At 38.6% G+C, this 19393-nt stretch overlaps 1 protein-coding gene across 3 annotated transcripts in view; it reads right to left on the reverse strand.

Moving 5' to 3' along the window:
• The window catches only part of OSBPL6 (oxysterol binding protein like 6), a 212496-nt gene that overhangs the window by 16755 nt on the left and 176348 nt on the right, over window positions 1-19393 (reverse strand). For all 3 annotated transcript variants that reach the window (XM_060016526.1, XM_060016524.1, XM_060016523.1), the window contains 4 exons: window positions 16762-16895; window positions 8575-8682; window positions 6762-6899; window positions 604-691 (listed from right to left, as the gene is read on the reverse strand). In XM_060016526.1, the coding sequence (XP_059872509.1) occupies window positions 604-691; window positions 6762-6899; window positions 8575-8682; window positions 16762-16895 (468 nt within the window). The remainder of the gene's footprint in view (window positions 1-603; window positions 692-6761; window positions 6900-8574; window positions 8683-16761; window positions 16896-19393) is intronic.

A 19393-nucleotide genomic window follows, 5' to 3' on the forward strand; every position in this document is an offset into this window, starting at 1 on the left:
AACAAAGTGTTAAATATACTTAAGTATTACACAATAAAAGACAAGTCAAACTTCTAAAAATTAAATATATTTAATACGAAGGACATAAAATTTTGGTTTGCCCAAGAACTAAACTTTTTCTTTTTTTCTGTATGTCTTTTATTATTATTATTATTTAATTTTTGAATTTTATTTTATTTATATTTTTATACAGCAGGTTCTTATTAGTCATCCATTTTATACACATCAGTGTATACATGTCAATCCCAACCTCCCAATTCATCACACCCCCACCCCGACCCCCCCGCCGCTTTCCCCCCTTGGTGTCCATACGTTTGTTCTCTACATCTGTGTCTCAACTTCTGCCCTGCAAACCGGTTCATCTGTACCATTTTTCTAGGTTCCATATATATGCGTTAATATACGATATTTAAACTTTTTCTTTTAACCATCTACCTAACAAAATTTTCAACCATTTACCTCACCAGATTATATGAGTAACAATTTATTGATCAGCTGCAAAAGGAAAAATTAGCTATGGGGTCAAAATGATTGTTCATTGAATCATCAGCATTGTAACTTGGCATGTAGATAGAACCACCTGGAAGCTCAAAGGATGCATACTTTGCCGAGAAATGTTGTCTGCAACACTGGTGTTGTCTTCAGATATATTATCACTCACATCACTGATGTAAGACTCATCATCTGAAGCCTAAGGAAGGGAAGAAAGTAGAAAGGATCAGAACTCTCATTCAGTCTTGAAAGTTCAGAAAAATCAAACAATGAAAAACAACAGGATATTGCCCAAATGAGAAGCGGAGGTCACAGTGGGAACTGTATGTGGCATATGTGCAATGAACACCTGAGGGTCCCCCATGAGCCAGAATGTAGGATTGCCAGAAAGCAGCCCTGTCTTTAAGTAGCTTTCTGTCTTAGTTGGGCTGAGACGCTGGGGGAGGCCAGCGCATAACCAGAAATGTTTCAATTCAACACAGTAAGAATGTGCAAAAAAAGGAGGCCCTATGGATCCCCCTAGAGGAGTCAGGACAGGCTGCCCGGAGGAAGTAGTATTTGAACTGGGTGTTGGAGGATGCAGGAGTTGCCCAGTTGTTAGAAGGGGGAGAAGCACAAGAAGAAGGGATAGTGTGCAACAGCAAGGACCATGAGAGAAACATTTATTCTAGGAGTGCTAAGAAGTCGAGTGGCTGTAACAGAGGACAGGGTGAACGAGATGAGGTCCGACTGTGAAGGGTTTTTCATGTCAACATAAAGGGTTCACAATATAATCATATGAGTTATTAAATGCAAGGAAATGACAGAGTCATATTTAATTCTCAGGAAGATACTCAGCAGCTTTCCCTAGGGAGGCCAGACAATAGGATCCTACATAGATCTGGGTAAGAAATACTGACCAGTAACACTAAGATGGCCACAGTAAGGATCAAGTAGTAAAACTGCATTTGGGAACCACATCTGAAGTATACGGACAAAATCTGGCAGATTATCTGGGGGCAGGGGAGAAAGATTTAGGGACAGGGAGAAATCGAGAACTAAGCCATTCTCTACGTGAGAGAAACATGGAACTAAAATGAAACCAAAATTCACATAAGAATAAAATTAAGGGGCAGGGACTTCCTTGGTGGTCCAGTGGTTAAGACTCCGTGCTCCCAGTGCAGGCGGCCTGGGTCTGATCTCTGGTCAGGGAACTAAGATCCCACATACTGTAACTAAGCACGCGCACTGCAACTACCGAGCCCATGTGCTCTAGAGACTGCGTGCTGCAACTAGAGAAGCCCGCACACCACAACAAAGGCCCAGCACAGGCAAAAAAAAAAAAAAAAAAGAATAAAATTAAGGGGCAACATATGTACTAAGGGGATTTAGAGACAGAGCAGATAAGAAAACAGAGAAGTACTGTAGAGCCATTCAGAGGAATGGGAAAACCAATGTTTCTACTATAGGCAAGAAAGCTGTTGATACTTATTTACTATCTTCAAAATGGAAATATGCTGTTAATTTTTCTGAACATAAAAACAAACATTCTTATCGTAAAAAGTTAGAAATTACATGAAGCTAAACAGATGATATGAAAATCATCCATTCTATGACCTAAAAGAAATCACTTTCAACATTTCATAGGTACTACCCCCAATTTCAAAATGCCTATGTAAACACACTGATACGTTTATCTTTAGATACTGAAAAAGGGGATTGTTTTACATACTATTTTATAGTGTTCTGAATATACTTCCATTCTTATAAATATAGCTCTTCATCCTTACTTGGAATGGCAACGTATTTCATTAGACAGTTATATAACATAAGGAACTTAACCAGCATTCACGTGGCTTCCAATTTTTTATTACTTACAGACAATACTTGGATGAACATCCTTGTAAACATATTTCTGTGAATCTGTCTGGCAATTTCATTAAGATTTATTCCCAGAAGCGAAATTGCTGGGTCAAATGAGTCTCTTTTAGGCTTTAGCTGTATGTTGCCAAATTGCTCTCCTAGAAGACTGTACTGTATTACATCGTTCTCATCATCAGTATATGAGAGCATCCATCTCTCACACCCACTTAAACACTATACATTATCAATCTATATTAGTATGTATCTACCTAACACACATAAAAGATCTCTAGTTTGAATTTCATCTTTAGTGAAACTGCTGTCTTATCTTTCACACATTTTTCAGCTTGTCATATACACTGCATTTTTTTCTAGTTTGCAATTTATTTTTTAATTTGTTTATGCCACTCTTTTTGGCCATGTAAAAGTTTTAAATTTGTATGTAATAAAAACCATCAGCCTTTGCCTTTAAGGTTTCTGGATTTATTGCTGATGTTTTTAATAGAGTTGGGGAGAATTCATATATTTAGGGAGATAGAGTTATACTCAGAATGATTTTGCGTAAATGAATAATGATAGTTTTGCTTTTGCGCCCTGAGCAATGCTATAAAGATAGCAAATTGAGAATAAAGTCTTTTTCTCATTTGTATTTTCCCACTGCAGCTGGCTTCCAGTTCTCATTGACTGCAACTAAATGGAAGGCTAAGCCTTTAGGCCCATGAAAGCCACATTCTAAACCTTGATAGAAATAAAAGGTAAATCAAACTCTTCCATGTGATTTCTCTGAAAAAAGCTAATCACATCCAATTATGTTAAGAGAAGACAAAGGCCTGCCTGAACCTAATTCATGTTGCATGCATGTTTATTACATGAACATTTAGAAGCTATAAACAGTCTAGTCCTCTTCAATTTCTAATTTCACCCAAACTAATATATGATAGAAATAGTCCAATATCCATGCCCATGTAGAAAGTTCCATGTAGAATATAAAAGAGCTCTACAATGACAGTGGGCCCTGAATAAGATCTATATTATCGTATGTGTGAGCAGTAGCTAAGGCCGGGCAGTCTGGCTATGGTCCACTCACATTGTCCTGTATATACAGTTAAGGCTCTGCCATATTATACTGAAGCAGTTAATATATATTAGTTTTCTCTCCCATGCTCAAGAAGTCTTGGAGCCAAATATTTCTCTTTAAGAGGTTTGGGATTCAAGAGAGTTCAGGAAATATTTTTTTCTAACTGCGACCAGGCATGCAGCATTGCAGAAACAAGTTTAAAAGGCAAGTTTAAAAGGCAAGGAAGTAGATCATTCTGGAAGTGAGAAGAACTTTTTTTTTAAAGTGGTTGCGCATTCATTAAGTGAAGCACATAAAGATTTTTCTCTCAGTTATGGAAAATGTTAATGTAAGACAGCTAAGGCCCAGATGGTTCTCCGATTAATCATATGTAATGAGCTATAAGCATTCTTTCCTTCATTCAGTTAGCAAATATTTACTGAGTTCCTGGTTCACCAGAATGTTCTAGTGCTGGGAACAGAGTGGTGAAATCTCTGCCCTCGCTCTAGTGGGGGGAGACACACAATAAACATACGAAATATATATTTTGTTGGATAGTGATGAGCATTATGGAAAAAAAATCAGAAGGGAAGAGGCATGTGAAAGGTCAGGGGTGAGGAGGAAATGGTAGCTCTACATTGTAGGTAGGGCATCCAGGGTAGGCTTCTCAGAAGGTGACTTTTGAGTAGACTGAAGTGAGTGAGCGATTTGACCGCGTGGCGCTGAAGTGTTCAGCCAGGGTGGGCGGCAATGCAGAGGCCCAAGAGCCTTTGGCAGCTGTCATGCAGAATATGCAGTTGAGCCCATCCTGCAGCGGCTACTAGGATTCTCACATGTGCAGTAAACTAACCAGGTGGGCTTGCCAAGTCTGTTGTCCAGAGACTCAAGGAGCCTTCTGGGGGCATCTCATCACAAGGGAACTTGGAAACTTGGGCAGATGAGGTTGCCTCAGGAACAAAGTCTTAGCCTAAGGGGAAGAGCAACCTTGAGAACATGGAGGTGCCTGTCACTTGGGTTTATCTCCTGGTCTAGCTTCTTCAAATACTTAAGACTGAGTGTTGTGATAAAGGGGAAAGATTTAAGTAAAACACAGACATTTTATGAAAACCTGTAAGATCCAGTCACAAAGAATAGATGTATAGCTTAGTTCTTTCCAGTGTGGGTTGTAGGAGAGAGTCACTTTTCTTATTTCAGCAACAGACAAGGGGTGTCTGGAGCAAATTGACAACTGCAGGAAGCACTCCATTGGCCTCTGGAAGGCACCAGAAGAGAGGCTGCAAGAAGCTGCAGCTGAGAGCAGAGACCAGATTATGAGTCTTTGTACGATAGCTAAGGAGTTTATATTGGACACTGGGGAATAGGGACATCATCAGATTTGCATTTTGGAAAGATTAGCCAGGCTGCCCAGTGGAAAATGGATTCGAGGAGGCAATAAAGGAGGCAGGAAAACTAGTTATGGAGACTGACAGGGTAATTTAGGTGGGGAGCTGATGAAGGATTGAATTGCAGTAGCAGCAGTGAAGCTTTAGGAAATTATATGTATCTGAGAGTATTTAGGTGACAGAAGTTACAGAACCCGATGAGTAAATCAACATGGGTGATGGGTGGTAGTGAAGGGAAATACTGAGGCAACTCAGGTATTTGATGTGAACAACTGGGGAGAAAAGCACTTAGAAAAGCAATATGAGAAGTATGGGTTAAGTTTGAGTTTTTCCCCTTGGGGGGTGTGTGTGTGCATGTGTGTAAGGGGGCTGCTGATTAATTCACTTGGACATGCTGAATTAGACAGTCTGTGGAGCACCGAGGTGGCAATGTCTCACAGGCAGGTGGTTGGGTGGATCCTGAGCTGACTCTTGCTCTCTCTTTAGACCTGCTTTCTCCCTGAGCTGTAGACCTGAATATCCAACAGGTTGCCAGATAACTCCACTGGGAGGTCTGATAAACTCACAATGCCTTAAAGTGAGTATATCAACTCTACACGCCTCTGTCATCTACTACCTTGCCCCTCTATCGGCCACTTGGTCCACTCTTCTTTCACGGGGGTAGCACCACCCTCTTGCTTGGACTCATGCATGTAACCTGCTTCACATCCTCATTTCAGCATTGCCAGTGGCTGGTGCAAGTGGCAACTGGGTGCCCAGTTGAATGTGACCCCAAGAACTAGAAATAGGGAAATTAGGTTGCTCTCATAGGGCTATGCTATAAACTTATCAGATGATGGGTCAAAGCCCAGATAATGTATAGTTAAGTTTGTCTGCTTGAATAAGGACAAAGAACTGGGTCAGCAATGGAAGCCCAGAAAAGGGAGCGTCAGAGAAAAAAAATGCCGGTAGCATGTAGAACTAGCATTAAACTAGTTCTCTGTCTTGTGAATGGGAGTTTCTGTGAATCTTTTAATGTATGACTTGGAATCTGAGAGGCAAGTGCCTAGCTTGATGTGGTAACAAATTCAGTACCTGATACAAGAATTCTGTTTTAGCTTTTCTCCATTAGAAAAGTGATGTGTTCACTCTTTCTATTTTCCACTTATTTTTGTTTCTAAAATCACTCATACTTCCAAACATACAAAAAGAACTACTACTAATTGTCAGGATTTTTCCTTTCAATCTATTTTCCATGCATATGGAAATAACACTGAGCAACTATTTCATCTCCTTTTTGTAAAAATGCAGTACAGATTTGCAATCTCAAATAGCAAAATTCTTAAACAACTGTGTGGGAAAGAGTTTTGGCTGCTTCTCCCATGCCAAAAAAGAAAAAAAAAAAATTCTAAGTGTACTTGACTAAATTTCAGTAAAAGAATTTCTGCAACCTGACCAAGGAAGAGATTTCTTGTTTCCAAGACCTTGTCAAGATTCACGAGCATGACAAGCAATCCAATAACGCTTTTATGGTAGCCAGTGGTAACCTCCAAAAATGATAATTAGCCAACTAGATATGTGCTAGACATTATCCTTCTAAGTTCAAATTCTTGTCTCTGGTAAAGATGTGTATGGATGTGTGTGTGTGTCTGTACAAACATGAATGGTAATTTTCTTATTTTCTCACGCTTAATGTATTTATTAGCTAGTCTCCTTCTATAAAGGAGTCTGTTATCAACTATTTGTTTACCCTGAAATATGAACTGTACAGGTAAGTCAGAATAAATCTTGATTCTTTCTTTTCATTCATCAAATTTGTGACTATTGAGTTGGTGCCCAGTGTTAAGGGCTCAGTAAATGGAAACCATATAGTTTGCATGCTTTTGGCTTTGCTACTATTTGGACATCTTACTATAATATTTTTTTTAAAAAAAGTTCCACAGTCTTACTTTCTTTAACCGAAACTCATGGCCAGAAGCAGTTAGGGTTGATGCATCAAGGAACCTTACCTCATTCTCTGATGAGCTTGCAGAGAGGAGCACTTCTTGGGCATCGAAGAACTCAGAGACAGACTCCGACATGGAGAGGCGGCTCTCATTGGCTACTTGCTGTGACAGGGGGAGACTGACATGGATTTGCTCACCAGCCTACAGAAGAGAAAAGCAGATGGTGTAATCCTTTTCTTCCCTGTAAGAATGGCTATTTGTTCAAATGAGACCATGACGTACTAGCCAGATTTCTAGAAAAATTCATACTATATGTTAAAAAAGTGGTGACCACAGCTAATTTTCACTTGCAACTGAGTAATGACCACTGCATAAGTTTCCTTCCAATATGCCTAAAGAATCCAAAAGGTGCAGCTGAAAGGTGAGTTGATTTTAAATCTATGCTCAATTAATATTAAGTGGAATGTAACAGGTTGAGCCCCTATCAATACTCTGAATTGACTGTGGAGACAAGTTCCTTGTCACATGCTTAGGCTTGTCATTAACTAGCCATATTCTAACCAGTATACTACACCTCAAGCAGTATCTGTAGAAACCACTAGAGATATGCTAAGAAAACAGTCTAGAAGACTAATTTTTGAGACGGAATATATAAAAGTCATTTTCCAGTTTGATCATGAATTTTATCCAATGAAACATATGATTAGAGTATTGAACCTTATTTCAAATTGCATTTTTATTCAGTAAGTAATAATATTGTTTTCAAGGATACAATTTAAGTTTCAATCAGAAAAATATGTAAGAGAACTAAAATATATATATTCTAGTACACATTTCAAGTTGCAAAGAAAATTCAAACTGAGATGGTTGACTAATTTTTGAATGACAAAATTTTAGAAATACCTCTAGATTCTGGGCAGTTGAGTAGGCATAAGTGTCATCAGAGATCACAGGACCCATGGAGGTGGATGGACGCGGGGTGGGTAACTTACATCAAAGAGAAGCTGTCTGGGGATGGTATTTCCTAAGCAGTTAGATGGCAGAACACTTGCACCCACAGATTTCTAGAAAAATGTACATTTTTGGTGCAAATATGGCCTCAGTGTTAGTTAAAACTCTCACCTTGTTACATGTATTACTGTTGAAAAGTATAAATTCTCATGGCTAAAAATAATAATTTTATAAAGGGTTATAAACAGAATTATACACTCAAGTTTAGCCCAAATACTGAATGTTCTCCTATCCTCTAACCATTTCTTCAAAAATTCTTCTGAAAAATGGAGTAATAGCACCTACCTCAGAGAGTTGTTGGGGGTGTGAAATGAGATAACATGTATAAACTGGGTTAGCACAATGCCAAGCACATAGTAAGCATTCACTTGACACGCGTTAACCATTAATTATTAGCATCATCATCAGTAGGAACTGTAGCAGCACTAATAGTAGTATCTTAGCAAGGTCAGGTGACTTCTCTTCTTAGATAGGACTTTTAAAACAAACCTTAAGCAAACTTTTATTTAGCACCTTCTCAGCTGAAAGAGTTTGTTTTCAACATTTCATGGGCCACTGATGATAAGAAATATTTCAAATGAAGAGTGAGAGAAAATTCACAAGCTGGAGTATATACAAACTAAATATTCAGTAGCATGAGATGAACACAGGAATAAATAAAAACAGACAACGGATCACCAATAATCAATGCTGTCAAGCTCATGTACATCCTTCACTCCAAAGAACACTGAACTGTCAGCAACACAATATTTATGCAGGGAATCATATCAGCAGTGAAAGAACTATATAAAAAATAAATAAAAATAGGCAGTAGATTTAGGTGCTATAAAATAAGTATTCTACATCTATTAAAAATGAGTCTTACCTCATCAGGGCTAGGAATAATATTTACACTGACAACCTGATCACAAATAATAGATTCTGAATGTATTCTGTTCAACCGACTCCTTAGTTCAGCGTTCTGGTTGAGTGCCTTAAAATAACAAAAACCGCATATGTAATTTCAAGTTGTGACGCAAGCATAAAGCAGAACAAGCACACAGGTACACTTCAGACAACAAAGTCTTATGATGTTCTTAGCTGAAACTTTTGGAGCCACCATAGGCCAGATCCCCCTGGTAAGAAGGAAATAAATGGCTCAGAATTGAGGCACTCATTTTTTTGCAATATAAGACCACTACTTAGTAGGTTAGAGGGTTGAAAGAGTTCATGGATTTCATAAAAATGATTCATGGGATTTTTCTCTCCCTTACAGTCAGGTCCATTACACCCAAGCCCAGTCTACCACCACATATATATCACATTTTACACCCTAGGATAAAAATTATTGATTCTTTCCATTTTTTTTTTTTTTTGGTTTTAGTTTCTAAAATTTGGGAGTTGTTTCAAAACCAGATATCTTAAAAATTATTTGGAAATGTAGTGAACAATGAACTGGCTTTATTTTATATCTAGAGCTATATTTTAGAGCTATATTTTAGTCTGGTGAAAGAAAATAGTTGTCTTTCCACTTTCTAGGAGCACATAATTAATACCTATGACAGTACCGCAGAACTAACTCAAGCGTAGACCAAAGATGCCTTCCTTGAACAGTGTAAACATCGACAAGTATAATAAAGAACATATCACAAAAAGGAAACTAACTCCAAGCTACCTGTATCTCATGACTTTTAACACATCCTAAGTCAGCATCAGTAAAACACCATCTGCTACAACCCAGTTTAGAGGGTGGGGCAGAAAGAGAACAGCTTTACATAACCATGGGCTCCCTAACAGGGGCCCTGTGGACAGAGGCACATGGAGCACATTAGTGCATGGGAACCTGTTCCATATACAGAAGACACATGTAGCTGACTGGATTACACCAAGTCTCAAGTAAAAGACCTTTGTGAGGACAAAGCCCAGTGAAAAGCTGGACAGCTCCTTTCCTTTCCATTAAAACCAGCAATTAGAAGATGGAAGTGAATGTTTCAGAGCGAAAGATAAATGTCAGGACTTACTGAAGAGCACATCTGCCCCAGGGAGTGAGGATTCTGCTTTTCTTTGTAAAGAGTCGATGACTACGGGAAACCAATACATAGACAAATATAACAGCATAACTATAACTCTGTACCTATTAAATCACCCAGGATAAATTACACAGTGGCTAAACTTCACACTTGCATTGAGTGGTGCAGAATCCTTGGGCATGGAGCACAGAACAGCTCCTCTCCCTTCATCCCAGCTTTTGCTTTTTAAGAAGAAAACTGTTCACTCACAGCTTTTGGCTTTTGTTTAAAGTCTTTAGAACCAGTTCATAAAATATGTGTAAAACAGAACACACTTGGTCTTGTGGGCTGTCAAGTATTGATGGATTAAAGGTGGACACAGATCCTACAGTCATATTGCAGACAGGAGGAAATATGTGTCCAGTTCTCTGAGAAAACAGGGATGTGTTAGTGAGAAAAAAGGTGATTACTTTTTTAGTAAATAAACCATGTGCTTCCTAATACCTTTATATTCTGCAAAAGTGCTCAGGATCATTTTTCTTGGAGCAAAATCTCGAACACTTGAAATTTGAAAAAAAAATACTGTATCATTCATATTCTTTGTGACTACATATGCTTATTTGTTCTTTCATTATTTTTCTGTCCACAAGTGTACTGAAAGCTGTCTTAGTTATTGAAGTAATTAGAACCAGATATATTTTGTTGTCTTGGAAGTAGGAGGCCTTGTTGTAGGTTGTTTGATGGTTTTAATTGCAGAATCACATTCATGGCTTCAGGGTTTCACACAAACCTCAACTAAGGGTTCCTCCAGAGTAACTGCACCTTCTGTTGCCCCTGGAACAGAGTTAACAAAACAAACCCCACAAAAACTCAAGGGCAAGGATAAGTAATGTTTTTTTCAGAGGGTGGGAGTTTTACACACAAGTTTCCCATTTATAAGGAAACTTGGAGAATTGTTTGCTCTGGATGTCTAAGAAAGTTAAATTCCCATTTAAGCGCTCATCTCATCCAGTATTCATTAAATGTAATCTTGCCTACAGGTGTGTGTGAAGGCACACAAGGTGGCCTCTAGCTGATAATATCAATAGGAAATGAGATGAAAATTAAAGGAATATTGTATTAATAATATATATGCAGTGGTAGAAAAACGTTACGTGGCACAAAAAAGCGTGGAAATAAATAACTATTCCAACTCTGGCAACCCCAAGGGCAGAGGGTGTAAGCAGATGCGGAGCATGCAACAGCCCATTTCTGTGTGTCTTGCCAGGACGGCTCCTCCTTTTGCCTCAATCACACAGACTGTTTTGAAGTTGGCTACAACCAAGCGCCATGAGCGCTCTTAGGGAGTGCTCAGGACCACATTTGTTACCTCCCTCCCTGAAGCTCACCTATTTTCTCTACAACGATATTATGGAAACATCCTTGGGAACATCGAGGTATACAGATATTTTCAGTGAAATGACACTATTAGTGATAATTAACATAGAAGACCCCAGTTGATGGCAGAAACAATATACAGAATGCACCCGAGGAGTCTGTACCGTGGTGAAGCGAGGGAAAAGGAGGCACGTCGCCAGCCACTTGCACCAGCTCATGAGCAAGAAAAGCCATGGGAACTTGTGAGTAATAACATTGCTCCAGGAGTGGCAGGCGGGGCCAAGGCCTAGCAGGCAGGAAGCAGCCTCGGGCTCAGGAACTGTGCCTAGATTCTTTAGGAAGTCTCACTACTTGCTTCCATAAGTGAGTTCAGACCGCACTACAAACTCTCGGCAAAGTATACTCATTTTCCCACACCTCATGTCCCTCATACACACTCAAGCGTAATATATCCAAGAAACACATAATTCCCGACCCACCTATAAAAGAAGTTACCATCTTGAAGTTCTGAGCCAGAGTTAATTGCCCAAATCCTCACCTCCTTGGCTATTAACTACCATTCACCCTCCTAGGCAGACAATGGGTGAGAATTTACCCTAGACTGGGTGAGACTCTGGCATAGCATATGCATTTTACTGAATGGAACTGTGGGTTCTGGGAAGGACACATAGAAGCCTGAAGGCTGGAGAAGGATATGAAACAGGGCAATATGGGATCACCAGAAGACTTACACCCCTCAGATAAAAGCAAAACTGGTTGAAAAGGAGTGAGAATATGAGTATGGAAACTGTCAAAGCTAGAGCTATCAAGAACCTGGGTATCTCTTAAAAATCACCTTGTTTTTTATTAAAAAAAATACTATTATAGTGTATTTGGAAAACACAAAAAAGTAGAAAAATATTTTTAAAAATTCATACCTTACTACCCAATCAACCAATTTCTGGTAGCTTGGTATATTTCTTTCTTTCTTTCTTTTTTTAAATTTATTTATTTAATTAATTTATTTTTGGCTGCATTGGGACTTCGTTGCTGCACGTGGGCTTTCTCTCTAGTTGCAGTGAGCGGAGGCTACTCTTCGTTGCGGTGTGTGCACTTCTCATTGTGGTGGCTTCTCTTGTTGGGAAGCACGAGCTCTAGGCGTGCGGACTTCAGTAGTTGTGGCATGTGGGTTCAGCAGTTGTGGCTCGTGGGCTCTAGAGCACAGGCTCAGTAGTTGTGGCACACGGGCTTAGTTGCTCCGCGGCATGTGGGATCTTCCCGGACCAGGGCTTGAACCAGTGTCCCCTGCATTGGCAGGCGGATTCTTAACCACTGCGCCACCAGGGAAGCCTGGTAGCTTGGTATAGTTCTTTCTAGCTTTTTTTCTTATGCATTTTCCACATTATTTAATGGGAACATACTCTACATCCTGTGTCTGCCACTTATTCTTTGTACACAGATATTTATTTTATGTTTCAAACTCTTCACAAATGTGGTTTTAATAACTGCAGAACAAGTGATTATTTTCTACTCTTGGGCACTTACGTTGTTACTGATTGTTATTAGGATAAATAATGCTGCCATGAACGTTTATGTGCATATAGGCTTTCTACATTCAGCATTAACCCCTTAGGTTATACATATCAGCCATGGACCAAAGGGTCAAAGGGTGAAATATTTTTAAGGCTTTTAATAAATATTGCCAAATTATGTCCAAAATGACATCAATTTAAAGTTACTGGATAGCTAAAAAAAAGATGTAAAGGATTCTATGAAGAATATCTTCATATACAACAAATTTGGCCAAGTCTCAGGGAACTCTGAAATTCAGGAACAAATCCACTTAAAACATTTATCCCAACACAGAATACTTATTTTGGATGTATAAAATGTTGTAGACAGGAAGGATGGTAAACGCTATGACTGGGATCTTAATTATGCTGCTATGTGCCTTAAGCCAATGTTTTTGCTTACATTCCCAAACATACCACGTTTCACCGATTCTAATACGCACAATTCCTCAAACATTAACACCTCTGAAGCACTGGTCAGTTTAACTGACAGTTTTTTCCTTCTTAGTAATGCACAGAATGACAGCACATCTAACGGTGGACGCCGTACTGATTTAATGAAATTCAGTAACTCTAGACTGAGTACTGGGTCATATTCTGCTGCTCACATTTGTATGGACCCAATACCCAATGCATTTAGCAAAAGCTGTGTACAAACTCCGGGGCCAGAAATCAAACTGGTAATAGTGACGGAGTGTAATGTATTGAGGACAGACTCAAGGCAAGTTGAATCTTTCCTTATAGTAATCTAGGGTGCTGAGTTTACCATAGGCTTACTATATACTATTTGATTTTGGTGTTCAGTACTTAAAATTATAGCTGCTGTGAAATAAGGTCATTTACAAAGGGATACATGCCACACAAAATACCTTGTCCTACAGGTGTAAATCCAACATCTATGCTGCCTTTCAGGTGTAAAAGTTTCCTTTTAAAGTTTCATGGGGTAAAATAACAGAATTATGTACATTTTTGTATATGTATAGATCAGGGATGAAATACTACTTTAGAAGAGAAATTCATTATACTGTTCAGCCTTGCAAATTATTACATGCCCAAGGCAGGTAAAAATTTATGCTGAGCATGTAGTGAAGAATGCTAATTTTACTTATCTTCTTATGCTATGTACCTTCTAAAAGGATGATGGAATTTGCCAAGTTGATATATTTAGAAGCTTTATTGAAAAGCTGCATTTTAATCATCAGACCTATATCAAATCAGACTTATGTCAAATAAAAAATAAGCTTTAAAAACGTAAGACTAATCTAAGAAGTTATTTAAACAGTCTCTCTCTCTCCTTCCCTTTCTGGGGGGAGACTTGGATTGGTAACTGTTCATTAAAAAAATATCTGGGTTTTAACTGATGATACCTGAATAAGGATCAAAGATGTCTTTAGGCTACCTAAAATCACACTATAATGTGAAGTTATATTAACATAGAAACATACGTAGAACAGCTGTCTCAATGTACTCAAGCTATTTCATATCTTGTTCAATCCTTAGGGCTATATTTAAAGAGGCACAATGAAAACAATAGAATTGGCCAATCAGGATGGCTACTTCAGTTAATTGTTTCCCATCTTCAATGTCTCCTTATCTGCTAGTTCCTTCCCTTCATGACACAAACAAACTTAGATGACTGCCAAATTCAAGGTTGACTTTCAGTCCATATATCATTTGCTGCTAAGTCAGACCCTGTTAACCTTTTCGTTCTTGAAATTATCAAAACTGTTTACCCTTGATCTCAATGATCATAGCTATCTAAATTTGTCAGCTGTTTACCCTGGGTTTCCATCAAAGGATCCTCGTTTTTTCAGCTTGTCCTTTAAATTCTCATGTTCTCTATGGCAGCTCCATTGGCCTCTTTTATTCTGACTGAAAACACAATTTATCAACATCTATAAATTCACCGATATACGGGGGTATCCACATCTTCCTGCCAGGGCCTCTCTCCTGAGCCCTAGAGCTCAGGAGGAAACGACCCACCCAATGGGAAGGTATGTACAGAACACAAGGATGTGAACACAGCCAAGATGCTGTGATAACACAGAACTGGAAGCACTGAATTCGCTAGTGGACAGGGTATAACTATCTTTATAGTCCCAAATTATTTTCAAATTTTTTGAGTTCAAGAAAATGAAGTAAATGTAACACGCCCTGCCCCTTGCAAATAATCCAACAAAAATCTATTGAGGTTCTAAGCCTAGATGCAAATAAATGTTTAGACAAGAGAAGGAAACATTTAACCCAAAGCACGCAGTCGATGTAATTTCATTTTATTTTACTTTTATTAGGTTGGTAACAGCTGCTGCTGTCTCCTGAGGTCCATCAAGGACCAATTCTTCCACGAACCTGATCTCTGGGTCTGCTCACAGCTCAGGCATCTCTCATTTCTCTGAACACGCAGAGGCCTGGAAATCTGCACCGCTCATGTGCCACTGGGAATGGACTACAGCATGGTCCATTTAACTGTTTCCTGAGTAAATACTGCTCATCTCAGTAGTCAGATCATGAACTTCCTGGGAACATGGCCAGGGCTACTTTTAACTTGGTGTCCTATACCTTGCACTGTACCTGAGGTACAGTAGTTGAATGAAACACAATGAATGAATGAACAAATGAATGACTGCTTTAAAATTTCTCTTCATCACCATTTCTAATCTCACCTGACCTCCCAAACTTAGATGTGTTTACTATTCTCTGTCTTACCAACAAGCAAATAAAAGCAAGCAGGCGGGAAACAAGCATATTTTCTTATTTTTCTTAGTACAAGCTTATCTCATACCACTAAGACTTCAATCCTTAATACATCTGAAGAAAAACACTGCAACATGTAGGGGGACAACAGTGTATTTGACACATTTACAAGATGACATACAAGATGTTTACTGATCTTTTTTCTGATCTTTCTGATTCATGATCCTTTCAGGATCACGATTCAGAAGATTGATTAACATGGACTAGGTGTTCAACAGATACATGACATGAGATCAGTACAGGGAAACCGTTCAAGTGTGCATGTGAAGGAAGCCCTCTGAAGACTGGAACACAGTTGCCGCTTTGAATGCTCAGGCTCTCGAGTTCCCTAGTTTTGCACTGGAAGCAGCATATGCACCTCAACTGACAGTGTTTGATGGCAAACAGCAGAACGTGTGGCCCAGAAAACAGCATTCAATAACGTGAAACTTAACGCTGAAAAGAAGCTGACAGGTCAGGTACATAAAACATGGTGAGACCAGTTTAAGTCTAATTTTCAGGAACTGAGGCAAACTCTTCAAGCAGGAGCTGATCCACATGGAAAACCACTTACCCAGGATTTGCTTGCTCCTTCGCTCTGATCCAAGGCACCAGGAAGTGAACAATATTTTATATAAACACTGAGTTCTCACACAAAATCAATAACAACATTGAAGTCTCAAAGGAAGTTTTAAAGGTTAATTTATAGACTAAATGAAAATATTTCAGAGGAAGTGCTCAGTGTAAGAAAGCATAAGGGCAGTTTTAAAGGATTTTTAACAGAGATTTCAACCTTGAAATACACAGGGACTTGATTAGTATTAATAAGATCAATATAATATATATTGAGTAATATTTATTATAGTGTAAAATATATACTGAAATATATATAAGAGTCTAGCCTCAGGGAGCATAACTTAGGAAGAAAATCCTAAGAGTGCAAATCAGAATAGAAAAAATAGGTAATAGTTATCAGTAATTTTCAACAGATTAAAATGTAAGTGGGAAAAAATAGTAAGTGTGGAAGATCTGGTAGATTTTGTCTATTTGACATTGGATCAAACATATTCTGGAACATAACTGTTTAAATGTGTATGTAAATCATGTATAAATGCACGATTTTTTTTTTTTTAAACCAGGAACTGCCTTATAATGATTACAGAGAGGCATTAAAAGTATTCAATCAACCAAAATAGCAATTATGTTTGCAAGCAAGTTTGGTTGATTTTCACTCTTACCTTGATATTGTTTGGAAGAAAAGTAATAAAACATAATATTGACACTGCAATGTCTTGGGAGAATTTCAGATGATGTGCCATCCCCATGATGGATTGCCTCCACCCCCATCTTTGGCTTATAGGGTTAGGAATGTATTATGAGAGTGAAACAAACACTCTCATTTACCTGAGACAGTGACTGTCGGAGCCGTGCCATCTGCGTGCTGTGGCCTGTATTGTGATCCTGCTCAGAAACCATCTGCTTAAGCTTCTCCTTCTCTATAGCTATGCTATTAAACGCTGACTTCAAAAGAGAATGCACTGCGTGGGGAGAAAAGTAAGAAACAAAGATCAAATGGATCCAGAAAGAATATACAAAATTATAAACTTCTCAGTACTTTAACTCATGCACAGATATTTTCTGGAAAGTTTATGTTACAGTCTAATTGAAAGTCAGCCATAAAATGGAATCTACCAGAATATCTATACACAAAACAAATATAGGAATGGTAATTAATCAGGATGAAAGTTTTAGCATTTCAAACCAGATAAACCAACAAAGACCTGGAAGCAGCATAAAAAATTATCAATTTTTAAATTTCAGTATTTAGAAACTAAACTATAATTCCTAGAAAGAAAAGGGAACAAGTTTTACTCTGCTATATTTGAAGGCAATATTTGAGCAGTTCTGTGTACAATGAAGCCTCATGCAAATCATTTAGAACTATCGAAAATTATTTCCCCAAAGTGTGCACCCAAACAAGAGCATTTTATGAGTCCTGCCAATATAAATAAGACAGCTGTTTTAGAAGTTCTAACTAGTTCTCTTTCGGGTAGGAAATGATTTGGTCTTAAGAACAGCACTTGCATTACTTTCTCAGCCAAGAACATCATGATATCAGAAGTGTTTTTAAAGAGTACAAATTTCCAGTTATAAGATGAATAAGTTCTCGGGATCTAATGTATAGTGTTATAGTTAATAGTACTGTATTATTTACATGACAGTTGCTAAGAGAGTAGATCTTAAATGTTCTCACCACAAAAAAGAAATGGTGGGACTTCCCTGGTGGCGCAGTGGTGAAGACTCTACACTCCCAATGCAGGGGGCCCGAGTTCAATCCCTAGTCAGGGAACTAGATCCCACATGCATGCCGCAACTTAGGAGCCCACCTGCTGCAACTAAGGAGCCAGCAAGCCATAACTAAGGAGCCCACGTGCTGCAACTAAGCAGCCAGTGAGTCACAACTAAGGAGCCTGTGGGCTGCAACTAAGGAACCCGCCTGCTGCAACAAAGACCCAGCACAACCAAAGAAATATTTTAAAAAAAAAGAAATGGTATGGTGTTAGCTATCACAATTATTTTCAGTATATAAGTGTATCAAATCAACATGTATACCTTGAACTTATACAATATTACATGTCAATTATATCTCAATAGAGCTGGAAATAAAATAAAACAAAATAAAAGCAACAATAAAAACAACCTCCACCACCATTTCTGCATACCTAACAACATACATTGGTAAAAATTCAAGGCAGTCTTTAATTCTGAAACACAAAAAGGTTGAATTTCCAACTCCTATCTTTACAATAACAGTTTCTATAAAATGCAAAGTCTTCTAAAATAGGGATTTCCTTATAAGAGAAAGGATTTTTTTAAAGAAGTGGAAAAATTTAGCATAAAACAGTGGCCTGAATTAAAGGGGATAAATGGTGAGATCATAAGGGATTCACAATCTATTGATTTATGTGCTACATTCTAGTTATCAATTTTAAGGTAATAACTTGATAGCTGAAATATGTTAACCCAACTGGCAGCTCTAAAAGTGGACTCTCACTCATTTCAAAATCCATAATTCTTCCTAAAGAGTTCATTCAATAGTCATAGAAAAGCACCCCCCTTTTTTTTCTAGCACAACTGAAAAGAAAACATGTTGTTTCAACAAAGGCTTTAAAATTCTGTTGAAACTTGGATTTCCTGAAAGCCTCTGGATTGCAACCAAATACACAAAGCTTTCCCAGGGCTACCTTCAAATTTACCCATCTTCCTTTAGAAGCTGTGCTATAGTTAATTCACACATTTGCTGTCTCATTTTACCTGCTGCTATAACCTCACATTAGAAGTAAAAGCTACTGGTTTCCTGGCCATAAATCTATGCTGTTACATAAACAAAATAACATTGCTCTAGTCTAATGACATGATTAGCATCCAGCTAAGACATGCAATAAAAATGTGAAAGGAGTAAAACAGGAGGTGAAAGAGAGGTGGCCTTACAGAATCTCAACTGAAAAATCTATAGAAAAAAAAGGTGGGGGAGATGAGATAGTTTAATTGCTTCAGGATTGTGGAATTAAAGAAATCTCTGCTAGCATATCTTTGCTGATGGTTTAAGACTATAGGGCTTCCCTGGTGGCACAGTGGTTGGGAGTCCGCCTGCCAATGCAGGGGACACGGGTTCGTGCCCTGGTCCGGGAAGATCCTGCATGCCGCGGAGCGGCTGGGCCCGTGAGCCATGGCCGCTGAGCCTGCACGTCCAGAGCCTGTGCTCTGCAACGGGAGAGGCCACAACAGTGAGAGGTACCCCCCGCCAAAAAAAAAAAAAAAAGGAGACTATACATTTTTGCTGACTTCAGCATTCCCAGAGATGTCCTCAGTGTGTGCCCCTTCTTTCCTGAGTCACTAGGCTCTTGAGTATTACGGGGGTTACTTGAGATGTTCCATTTAACACACATTTTCAAGAATATTTTATAACCTATTACCAGCGGGCCCAGAGGAAATAAATGTGATTGATTCATAATAAGATGTTAGTGACTGAAAA

This window comes from Delphinus delphis, chromosome 7 (genome assembly GCF_949987515.2).
Source record: "Delphinus delphis chromosome 7, mDelDel1.2, whole genome shotgun sequence".
Classification (NCBI taxonomy): domain Eukaryota; kingdom Metazoa; phylum Chordata; class Mammalia; order Artiodactyla; family Delphinidae; genus Delphinus; species Delphinus delphis.